At 47.5% G+C, this 12823-nt stretch overlaps 1 protein-coding gene across 1 annotated transcript in view; it reads left to right on the forward strand.

Moving 5' to 3' along the window:
- Positions 1-7169: 7169 nt before the first annotated feature.
- LOC140734149 (transmembrane 9 superfamily member 2-like) overlaps positions 7170-12823 on the forward strand; it is a 78005-nt gene continuing 72351 nt past the window's right edge. Inside the window, exon 1 of the mRNA XM_073057749.1 lies at positions 7170-7619. Within this exon, the coding sequence (XP_072913850.1) occupies positions 7185-7619 (435 nt within the window). The 5' untranslated portion in view covers positions 7170-7184. The remainder of the gene's footprint in view (positions 7620-12823) is intronic.

A 12823-nucleotide genomic window follows, 5' to 3' on the forward strand; every position in this document is an offset into this window, starting at 1 on the left:
ACAATCTCTTTCAAAATTTTGTATGTTTCTATAAGATCCCCTCTCATTCTTCTGAACTAGAGTGTATCATCCCTGGAATCATCCTTTGCACTGCTTCCAAAGCCAGTATATCCTTCCTCAAGGATGGAGACCAGAACTGCACACAGTACTCCAGGTGCAGCCTCACCAGTACCCTGTATAGTTGCAGCATGATCTCCCTGCTCTTGAATTCAATCCCTTGGTCAGTCGCTCGGCATTCAAGATGAGGTAGTAAATTGGATTAGACATTGACTTTGTGGGAGTAGCCAGAGTGTGGTGGTAGGGGATTTCCTCTTTGTCTGGAGACCTGTGACCAGTGGTGTGCCATAGGGATTGGTGCTGGGTCCTTTGTTCTTTTATAAACTATATCAATGACCTGGATGATAATGCGGTTAACTGGATCAGCACATTTGCAGATGACACCAAGATGAAGGGTGTAGTGGACACTGAGGAAGGCTATCATGGATTGCAGAGGGATCTGCATCAGCTGGAAAAGTAGCAGATGGAATTGAATGCAGACAAGTGTGAGGTGTTGCACTTTATTAGGACCAGCCAGGGTAGATCTTACACAGTGAACAGTGAGTGTGGTAGAACAAAGGGTTCTGGGAATACAGGTCTATAATTTGCCAAAATTTACGTTACAGGTAGATAGGGTCAAAAAGAAAGCTTTTGGCACATTGGCCTTCATAAATAATTGTATTAATTTTCGTGGTTTTCTTATGGTTTTTAATGGTTCTTATGGTTTGAGTTCATACAGCCATAAAAAAATAAAAAAGATTAAATATGTAATAAATAAGATGTTAAAAAGGTAACATTGATAAAAAAATTATTTAAAAACATTTCACCTTAAAATATTGTTTGAGAATTTTGTGCTCTTTATGTAAGGTTTTATTTAATGTAGAGTATAACAGGTCACATGACCAGAGTTTAGTAAGAGTATGACTGTGGCATTATGAGTCAGAACCAACATGGATGCAGAGAAAGACACAAGGCCAAGATAACCATATTCTCCATGTGGTCCAAGAGGCGCACACAGTAATTGTTTTCATTTGTTTTGTATTGTGTATAATGTTGTTGATGTGCCTTACATGGACAGTGTGATACATTTTCAGTGATTTTATTTGACTTCAGCACACTTCCATTTTCATTTTTAGAATCTTTTTATTGGTACATAGTCTTCTCCAGCTGTATGATGATGCAAAACTTCAACAAGTTAATATATATACAATTAATAAAGCTGAAGAAAATAAAAACTGATCGTAATATATAAAAATGAAAAAAAAATTATGTAAGGGAAAGAAGGAAAAAAAAGAGCCTCATCTAACTAAGAAAAAAAAGACCCACTAACTACAAAAAAAACGAAAAAAAAAACCCATTAGGAATCAACCCCTGGAGCAATACGTCAGCACACTTCCGTTGTGCTAACGCGTTTTGGGCCTGTTTATCAGCGGACACTAGCTTGACAGACTTTAAAAGACTGAGTGATGTATGCTTCAAACCTTTTATTTCCTTTGTTTACTCGTAGTTTTCATGGTGTCTGTTCAAGAAAGAGAAAGAGAGATAAAAATAAATCTTCAAGGACATCTGTATGATGCGTGGCCGTTATTTCATTGGACCAGTGTAGTTACACTGAGTTATAAGGAAAGATTGAACAGGTTAGAATTGTATTCTTTAGAACCAGAAAGATTGAGAGCAGATTTGATAGGGGTATAGATAGAGTAAATGCAAGAAGGCTTTTTCGACTGGGGCTGGGTGGGACTACAACCAGAGGTCATGGGTTAAGAGCGACAGGTGATAAGTTTAAGGGGAACACGAGGGGAAACTTGTTCATTCAGAGGGTCGTGAGAGTGTGGAATGAGCTGCCAGCACAAGTGGTGCATGCAAGCTCAATTTTAATATTTAAGAGCTGTTTGGATAAGTACATGTAGAGTAGGGGTATGGATGGCTACTGTCCCAGTGTAGGTCAATAGTAGACAGTTTAAATGGTTTTGGCATGAATAGATGGCCTGAAGGGCCTGTTTCTGCGCTGTACTTTCTGTGACTCTACAACCACATTCCCACTTTGTTTCAAATGTCAGCAATCCTTGAAAAGTTACATCTGTCCTCCTTGACCAAAGCAATGATACAAATTGTAGGATTTGGGACTGAAGCCTCTTAATCCTGTGGTACTTGTTAGTCACAGTATGTCAACCTGAAGGCATGCTCTTCCTATTTTTCGATTTCTATCTTTTAATCAAGCCCAGTGCGCACTAGTATATTATCCAAAATTCCATGTGCTCTTAACTCTGTTCAGCAACTTGTGTCAGACCCTATCAAAAGTCTTCTGAGAACCCAAAAAGACTACATCCATACTTTTCTCTCATCTATTCTACCAGACAAATCCTGAAATTGCTCCAGCTAGGAATCAAAGTACAAAGTAAATATATTTTCATAGTACACAGAGTAAATGCCGCCATATATTGCCCTGAGATTCATTTTCTTGCAGGCATTCAAAGTTGATTCTTCGCATCCTGCCTGTGAGAAGACCCCAGGGTCAGAAGACTGCAAAGAGACTCAATGTCTCCAAGCTGAAGAGCAGCGTAGTTGCAGAAGAATTTCGTGAAGACCTAGATAACAGGCTGCTTGACACACCCCAGGATGATCACACCAGCATTGAAGAGCAGTGGACGGCTTTCAGAGATGCAGTCTACTCTACCGCTCTCGAACACCTTGGACCAGCAATCCGTAGACATCAAGACTGGTTCAATGAGAACGACGAGGAGATACAGGCACTGTTGTCAGAGAAATACCAACTGTTCAGAGCGCACCAGAACGATCCCACTTCACAAGCAAAGATAGATGCCTTCGCCAGTGCAAGACGGAAAGTGCAGAAGAAACTCCGTGAGATGCAGGATATCTGATTCAGCAATAAGGCCGATGAGATCCAGGGCTACGCAGACAGTCACGACACCAAGCGTTTCTACGACACTTTGAAGGCTATGTATGGACCTCAGTCCTCTGGCTCCTCCCCCCTCCTCAGTGCAGATAGGACTCGGCTGCTGACAGAGAAAAAGCAGATTTTGGAGAGATGGGCTGAACACTTCAACCAGGTCCTCAACCGTCCTGCCGAAATCAATGATGCCATTGCTCGCCTACCTCAGGTGGAGATCAACCTGGACCTTGACAACCTCCCCACAGAAGAAGTCAGAAAAGCCATCAGGCAACTTTCTTGTAGCAAAGCACCAGGATCAGATGCAATCCCCGCTGAAGTCTACAAAACAGGAGGCCCATTCATGATGCAGAAGCTGACTGAGCTCTTCCAGTCTATGTGGAATGAAGGAAAGGTCCCACAACAGTTGAAAGATGCCAGCATAGTCCACATCTACAAGAGGAAAGGCAACCGCCAGTCTTGTGACAATCACCGAGGCATCTCTCTCCAGTCCATAGCTGGGAAGATTTTGGCTCGCGTCCTGCTTAATCGCCTTCTCCAACACCTTGAGCAAAGTCTCCTCTCAGAAAGCCAGTGTGGCTTCCGTGCAGAGCGTGGAACTGTCGACATGATATTTGCTGCACGCCAACTCCAGGAAATATGTCAAGAGCAGCACAGCGACCTCTTTATGACCTTCGTCGATCTGACCAAGGCATTTGATACGGTCAGCAGAGATGGCTTATGGAAGATAATGGAGAAGTTTGGCTGCCCTAGCAGGTTCATCACGATTGTTCGGCAGTTCCACGATGGCATGATGGTGACGAGTCAGAAGCCTTCCCAGTGACAAACGGTGTGAAGCAAGGATGCATTCTCGCCCCTACACTCTTTAGCATGGTCTTCTCTGCTATGCTGAATGATGCCTTCCGCGATTGTCAGGATGGTATACATGTCAGAAACAGGACTGGCGGTGGGCTATTCAACCTCCGGCGTCTACAGGCTGTTACAAAGGTAAAGGAGACTGTCATCAGAGACCTCTTATTCGCTGATGATTGCACCCTCAACGCCAGCACAGAGCAGAAGATGCAGCGAGAAATGGACTGCTTCTCACGAGCCTGTGGCAACTTCGGACTTACAATCAGCACCAAAAAGACCGAAGTTATGTACCAGCCCGCACCCGGAAAGCCCTACCAGGAACCACACATCACAGTAAAGGGGCAGAAGCTACTGGCAATCGACAGCTTTACTTATCTGGGCAGTACTCTATCACGAGCGGTGAACATAGTTGCAGAGATCAGCAACAGAATTGCCAAAGCCAGTGCCGCCTTTGGGAGACTCCGTGAGAATGTATGAGAGCGGAGAGGATTCAGCCTTACCACCAAGCTGAATGTCTACTGAGCAGTGGTTCTCACCACCCTCCTCTATGCCAGCGAGACCTGGATTGTCTACAGCAGAAATGCTAAACAGCTCAACCACTTCCACTTGAGCTGCCTCCGCAGACTTCTCCACGTACAATGGCAGGACAAAGTCCCAGACACGGAGGTCCTGGAGCAGGCTAGCACCCACAGCGTCTACACCCTCCTACAGAAAGCCCAAGCCAGATGGGCTGGCCATGTTGTCAGGATGTCTGACAGTCGACTACCAAAACAGCTGCTGTATGGAGAGCTGAGCCAGGGCAAGCGCTCAGTTGGAGGGCAGAAGAAACGTTTCAAAGATTGCCTCAAAGTGTCCCTCAAAGACCTCAACATCAATCCCAGTAGCTGGAAATCACTTGCTCTGGACCGCCCAACATGGTGGCGCAGGACCACTAATGGAGCGTGTGCAGCAGAAATCAGACGCACCGCAGAGGCTCAGAGGAAACGCGCAGTGCGCAAGGCTCGAACTACCTCCACTTCCACTGCAGCACCTACCCTCATGTGTCCCACGTGTGGGCGAGCTTTCAGGGCCCGGATTGGCCTCACCAGTCACCTCCGGACCCACAGTCACAAACCCTCCACCTGACAGAAGTCGTGGTCGTCTTCGACTCCGAAGGACGAACAACAACAACAAAGTTGATACAAAAGAAAACAATAGAATCAATGAAAAACTGCTCACAGGACAGAGAAACAGCCAACGTACAAAAAAAGACAAACTGCAAAAACAATAATATTTACTATTGTATTTGCACAGTTTATCTTTTATTATGACAGGATCAGGTGGTTAATACAAAATATGATCAAAAATACATAATAAAAGACCAACAAATTCAAGATGATAAATGCAGAAAATGCCAAGAGAGACCAGAAACAATCCAACACAATACAGGATCCTGTAGCAGTTTAACATAATCTGATTCCTTACACAGGCACAATCAAATGGCAAACAGCAAAATCTTGCTTTAATACACAAACTCATAAAAGACATCATACCTTACCATAAATACAAGCCTCATCCAGTTTTAGAGTCAAAGCACTACAAATTATATTACGACTGACCTGTTATTACAGATAGGACAATCCATAATAGCCATTGTTGTGGAATCAGTTCAGAGCTGAATTGAATGAAGTTATCTATGCTGGTTCAGGAGTCTGATTGAGGCCTTAATACTGTTCCTGAACCTGGTGGTGTGGGACTTCAGACTCCTATACTCCTTCCCAATGGCAGCAGTGAGAAGAGAGCATGGCCTGGATGGTGGGTCCTTGACGATGGATGCCACTTTCTCGAGGCAGCACTCCTTGTAGATGGACTCAATGGAGGGGGGGTGGGAAGGGGGTGATGGGCTGGGCTGTGTCCACCACTTTTTAAAGGCTTTTCCATTCCTGGGCATTGGTGTTTCCATACCAGGCTGATATACAATGTCAGGATATTCTCTACCTCTCCACTGTGTATCTATGGAAGTTTGTTAAAGTTTTAGATGACATGCCGAATCTACACAAACATCTAAGAAATTAGAAGCATATTGAGTTTCATCCCATTTTCCTGCATTTTGCTCATATCCCTCTATTTCTTTCCTATCCATGTGCCTGTCTCAATATTTTTAAACACTATGCTTGAACCTGTCTCTGTAATTTCCTCTGGCACTTTGTTCCATCGAACCACCACCTTCTGTGTGGAAATTCCGACTTGCCTCTCAGAGCGCCTTTAAATATTTCTCATCTCACCTTAAACTAATGCCCTTGAGTTTTAGACTCCCCTATCCCTGAAAAAGACCACAATCATCTTCTTATGTCAAATAGTAACCTACAATGAACTTCTACACAATCAACAACTCCACCCACTTCTGTATCTTATCAATGTAACCTTTGGTCTTTGTGGAACACCACAAGTCACCAACCACCAGGCAGAATGTGCTCCATCTACTACCACCTTCTGCCTTCTATGGAAAGCCAATCCTGAATCCACTCAGCCAAGTTTCCCTGGATCCATGCCTCCTGACTTTCTGAATGAGCCCACCATGGGGAACCTTATTACACAACATCATGTGTGGAGGGGTGGAGATATGTTTCTACCTAAAGGAGGTGTAAGGCACTCTTTTTCTCCACTAACCTGTAGGTCACCCTTGTAGCAGCTTCTTAGCTCACTCTAGTCATCCTACTGTTCTTCACATAGGTGTAGAATGCCTTGGGTTTTCTTTAATCCTATTCGCCAAGGCCTTCTCATGTCCCATTCTAGCTCTCCTAAGTCCATTCTCCAGCTCCTTCCTGGCTACCTTGTAAATTTCTAGTCGGCACCTTGCTTCCTAAATTTAAATACGCTTCTTTCTTATATAGAACATAGAGATTTACAGCACATTACAGGCCCTTCGGCCCACAATGTTATGCCGACCACGTAACATACTCGAGAAACTGCCTAGAATTTCCCTAGCGGATAGCCCTCTATTTTTCAAAGCTCCATGTATCTGTCCAGGAGTCTCTTAAAAGACCCTATCGTATCCGCCTCCACCACCGTTGCCGGCAGTCCATTCCACACATTCACCACTCTCTGAGTAAAAAACTTACCCCTGACATCTCCTCTGTACCTGCTCCCCAGCACCTTAAACCTGTGTCCTCTTGTGGCAACCATTTCAGCCGTGGGAAAAAGCCTCTGACTATCCACACGATCATCATCTTGACTAGATATTGCACGACTCTTATCAACCATAGTTCTCTCACACTATCATGATTTTTGCACTGATTTATTTTGTAATTTATGTCTTTGAATCGCACTGCTACTGCAGGACAACAAATACGAGGTCCTCCAAGTCAGTGATATAAACCTTGAGTCTATTTGCTGAAATTCCGGCATGATTCTCCTCAGTGAAGGCTGTTGCAAATTCCGGGCGCCACGGCCCTTGTCGTCACCAACCACCCGCCGTTCGTCCTTCTCATCCGCTTTTGCCTCCATTTGTTGGTTGATCTCCTCATCGGGCCGCCTGCTGTATCTGCCTCAGACTGTGCGGCGCGCCGGACAAGTCGCGGGCCTAGGCGTCCCGGCCGCCGTTACCACGGCGACTGGTTGCCATAGCTGCCGGAGGGCGGGTCGTGCGGACGCCACAGCCACCCAGAAGACACCGCGCACTGCTCCCATCTCCCGCCGCCTCGCCCTGGCCCGTACCATGGAGGCCTCCAATTGTCGGTTGTTGATGTTCGTCTTGCTGCCGCTCTCCGCTGCCTTCTACCTACCTGGCCTGGCACCCGTCAGCTTCTGTCAGAAGGATGAGGAGACAGAGACGTGTAAGGTAAGGAAGGGCTGGCGGGCCGGTGGCTGCTGCCTGCGCCAGGGATCTCGGCCCCGGGCCCTAGGGCCTGGGCTGCCCCGCACCCTGGGTGGCGGCCGCATCGGACACTCGGCATGAAGAAACGGGGCAGACGGCGAGTACTGCGACCACGGTTGGTGGTGTCATGGGGAGGAGAATCGATGTTCAGCAAACCTCTGGAGAGCAACGCAGACTCCCCTTTTCTCTCTCCCCCCCCCCGCAATATCCGCTGCCCGACCCACTGAATGTTTCCAGCGTTTTCTGACATTATTTCCCGTGCCCAGTATCCACTCAGATGTCCGAGGAGACTTGGAGGTCCTTACAGGTGCATCAAACAGTTGAAACACCATCTCAAGACAGAAGCGATGATACCTTGACAGTCATAGAGCTCTACAGCACAAGAGCAAGTCCTTCGGCCCACTCAGTCCATGCCGAACTATTATTTCGCCTACTGCCATCAACCTACACCCAGACCATAGCCTTCTATACCCCTCCCCAAACGTGTCTACTATGTTGAAATCAAACTCGCAGCGACCACTTCCACACTCATATCGCCCTCTGAGTGAAGTCCTCCCTCATGTTACAATTATTTTGAGAAAGTAAGGAGGCATAGTATCCAAGTGGACCTTGCTTTGTGGATCCAGAATTGGCTTGCACACATAAGGTAAAGAGTGGTTGTAGACGGGTCATATTCTGCATGGAGGTCGGTCACCAGTGGTGTGCCTCAGCGATCTGTTCTGGGAGCCCTTCTATTCGTGATTTGTATAAGTGACCTGGAAGAGGTAGTGGAAGGATGGTATAGTAAGTTTGCTGATGACGCAAAGGTTGGAGGTTCTGTGGATATTGTGGAGGGCTGTCGAAGGTTTCAGTGGGGCATTGATAGGATGTAAAACTGGGCTGAGAAGTGACAGCTGGAGTTGAACCTAGTTAAGTGTTAGGTAGTTCATTTTGGTAGGTCAAATATGATGGCAGAATATAGCAATAATGACTATGATGAATATAGCTATATGACTTTTGACAGTGTGGAGGATCAGAGGGATCTTGGGGTCCGAGTCCATAGGACATTCAAAGCTACTGCCCAGGTTGACACTGTGGTTAAGAATGCATATGATGCATTGGCCTTCATCAACCGTGGGATTGAGTTTAAGAGCCAGAGGTTATGTTACAGATATATAGGACCCTGGTCAGACCTCTCTTGGAGTACTCACGAGGAAATCTGCAGATGCTGGAAATTCAAACAACACACACAAAATGCTGGTGGAACACAGCAGGCCAGGCAACATCTATAAGGAGAAGTACTGTCGACGTTTTGGGCTGAGACCCTTCGTCAGGACTAACTGAAAGGAGAGCTACTAAGAGATTTGAAAGTAGTAGATGCGAAATGATAGGAGAAGACCGGAGGGGGTGAGATGAAGCTGAGAGCTGGAAAGGTGATTGGCGCAAGTGATACAGAGCTGGAGAAGGGAAAGGATCATGGGACGGGAGGCCTCGGGAGAAGGGGGGGGGGGGGGAAGCACCAGAGGGAGATGGAGAACAGGAAAACAACTAAATATGTCAGGGATGGGGTAAGAAGTGGAGGAGGGGCATTAATGGAAATTAGAGAAGTCAATGTTCATGCCATCAGTTTGGAGGCTACCCAGCTGGTATATAAGGTGTTGTTCCTCCAACCTGAGTTTGGATTCATTTTGACAGTTGAGGAGGCCATGGATAGACATATCGGAATGGGACGTGGAATTAAAATGTGTGGCCACTGGGAGATCCTGCTTTCTCTGGCGGACCGAGCGTAGGTGTTCCAGGGAAGCGGCCTCCCAGTCTGTGTCGGGTCTCACCAATATATAAAAGGCCACACTGGGAGCACCGGACGCAGTATACCACACCAGCTGACTCACAGGTGAAGTGTTGCCTCACCTGGAAGGACTGTCTGGGGCCCTGAATGGTGGTGAGGGAGGAAGTGTAAGGACAGGTGTAGCTCTTGTTCCATTTACAAGGATAAGTGCCAGGAGGGAGATTGGTTGGAAGGGATGGGGGGGGACGAGTGGACAAGGGAGTCGCGTAGGGAGCGATCCCTGCGGAAAGCAGAAAGGGGGGGAGGGAAAGATGTGCTGTGTAGTGGGATCCCGTTGGAGGTGGCGAAAGTTACGAAGAATTATACGTTGGACCTGGAGGCTGGTGGGGTGGTAGGTGAGGACAAGGGGAACCCTATCCCGAGTGGGGTGGCGGGCGGATGTGATGAGGGCAGATGTGTGGGAAATGGGAGAGATGCGTTTCAGAGCAGAGTTGATGGTGGAAGAAGGGAAGCCCCTTTGTTTAAAAAAGGAAGACATCTTCGTCCTGGAATGAAAAGCCTCATCCTGAGAGCAGATGCGGCAGAGACAGAGGAATTGTGAGAAGGGGATAAAATTTTTGCAAGAGACAGGGTGGGAAGAGGAATAGTCCAGGTAGCTGTGAGAATCTGTAGGCTTATAGTAGATATCAGTAGATAAGCCGTCTCCAGAGATGGAGATAGAAAGATCAAGAAAGGGGAGGGAGGTATCGGAAATGGACCAGGTAAATTTGAGGGTAGGGTGAAAGTTGGAGGCAAAGTCAATGAAGTCAACGAGTTCAGCATGCGTGCAGGAGGCAGCGCCAATGCAGTCGTCGATGTAGCGAAGGAAAAGAGGGGGACAGATACCCGTATAGACTTGGAACATGGACTGTTCCACAAAGCCAACAAAAAGGCAGGCATAACTGGAACCCATATGGGTGCCCATGGCTACACCCTTGGTTTGGAAGAAGTGGGAGGAGCCAAAGGAGAAATTATTGAGAGTAAGAACGAATTCCGCTAGATGGAGGAGAGTGGTGGTAGAGGGGAATTTGTCAGGTCTGGAATCCAAAAAGAAGCGAAGAGCTTTGAGACCATCCTGGTGGGGGTGGAGGTATATAGGGACTGGACATCCATGGTGAAATAAAGGCGGTGGGGGCCAGGGAACTTAAAATCATTGAAAAAATTCAAAGTGTGAGAAGTGTCACGAACGTAGGTGGGAAGAGATTGAACAAGGGGGGATAAGACAGTGTCAAGGTATGCAGAAATGAGTTCGGTGGGGCAGAAGCAAGCTGAGACAATAGGTCTACCTGGACAGGCAGATTTGTGGATCTTGGGTAGGAGGTAGAAACAGGAAGTGCGGGGTGTGGGAACTATGAGGTTGGTGGCAGTGGATGAGAGATCCCCAGAGCTGATAAGGTTGGTGATGGTATAGGAGACGATGGCATGGTGCTCCTTAGTGGGGTCATGATCAAGGGGTAAATAAGAGGAGGTATCAGAGAGTTGTCGCTGTGCCTCGGCCAGGTAGAGGTCAGTACGCCAGACAACAGCTCCGCCCTTATCAGCAGGTTTTATAGTGAGGTTGGGATTGGTGAGGAGGGAGCGGAGAGCAGCGCGTTCGGAAGGAGTGAGGTTGGAATTGGAACAGGGTGTAGTGAAGTCGAGATGGTTGATGTCCTGTCGGCAATTAGCAATAAAGAGATCCAGAGCAGGCAGAAGACCAGAGCGGGGTGTCCATGAAGAGGAGGAGGGTTGAAGATGGGAGAAGGGGTCATCGGTGGGGGTAGGAGAGTCCTTGTCAAAGAAGTGAGCTCGGAGACGGAGCTGGCGGAAGAAGAGTTCAGCGTCATGGCATACGTGGAACTCGCTGAGGTGTGGGCGAAGAGGGACAAAGCTGAGGCCCTTACTGAGGACACAGCGCTCTGCCTCAGAGAGTTGAAGGTTGGAGGGAATGGTAAAGACCCGGCACGGATGAGAGATGGGATCAGAGGGGGGAGGGAGGCTGGTAGTGTCAGTGGAGAGGGAAGGGTTGGGGTGAGAGGAAGATGGAACCTTTGAGGGCCCAGGAGCTGACGGTGGGATCTGAGGGAGAGGGGATTGCAGAGTGGTGGTGGGGGAAGGGGAGACGGGAGTCACAATCGCAGCATGTGAAGACCCGGCCTGGAGTTCAAGGCTGGAGTCGCAGTCGGTGGTTGCGCAATCGCTTTGAAGCTGTCCATGGTCCTTGGAACATGTGATGGTGCTGGAGTCTGGGTTTTCAATATGCCCTGGGTTGCTGGGGCAACCGGGATCGATGGCCGGGGCAAATCCATGGTCGTTGGAACACGCGGTGAGTCTTGGAGTACTGTGCTCAGTTCCGATCACCTCACAACAAGAAGGATGTGGATGCTATAGAGAGCGTGCAGAGCAGATTTACAAGGATGTTGCCTGGATTGGGGAGCATGCCTTATGAAAATAGATTGAGAGAACTTGGTCTTTTTTCCTTAGAGTGATGGAGGATGAGAGGTAACCTGATAGAGGTGTATAAGATGATGAGGGGCATTGATTTTGTAGATAGAGGCTTTTTCTCAGGGCTGAAATGGCTAACATGAGAGGGCACAGTTTAAAGGTGCTTGGAAGTAGGTACAGAGGAGATGTCAGAGGTAAGTTTTTTACACAGAGTGGTGAGTGCGTGGAATGGGCTGCCGGCGATGGTGGTGGAGGCAGATACGATAGGGCCTTTTAAGAGACTCCTGGATAGGTATATGGAGCTCAGAAAAATAGAGGGCTATGGGTAACCCTGGGTAATTTATAAAGGAAGGACATGTTCGGCACAGCATCTTGGGCTGAAGGGCCTGTATTGTGCTGCAGGTTTTCAATGTTCTAAATATTTAACCTTTCACCCTTAACCTATGACCTCTAGTTGTATTCTCACCCTAACTCTGACGAAAAAGCTTAATTGAATTTATCCTATCTATACTCATAATTTTTATTGGATTTTATTGATATATGGTGCGGAATTGGCTCTCCGTGCCGTGTTGTCCAACCACCCCCAATTTAACCCTAGCCTAATCACAGGACAACTTACAATGACCAATTAAACTGGCTAACTATATGGTAACGCAGAATGTATCAACTCCTTATGGGCAGTGGTGGGATTTTGTATACCTCTATCAAATCCACCTCCAACGGGATCCCACTACCGAGCACATCTTTCCCTCCCCCCCCCTTTCTGCTTTCTGCAGGGATCACTCCCTACGCGACTCCCTTGTCCATTCGCGCGCCCGCCCCCCCCAAAATCCTTTCCCACCAATCTCCCTCCTGGCACTTTTCCTTATAAGCGGAACAAGTGCTACACCTGCCCTTACACTTCTTCCCTCACCACCATTCAGGGCCCCAGACAGTC

The sequence above is a fragment of the Hemitrygon akajei genome, chromosome 10 (genome assembly GCF_048418815.1).
Source record: "Hemitrygon akajei chromosome 10, sHemAka1.3, whole genome shotgun sequence".
Taxonomy (NCBI): domain Eukaryota; kingdom Metazoa; phylum Chordata; class Chondrichthyes; order Myliobatiformes; family Dasyatidae; genus Hemitrygon; species Hemitrygon akajei.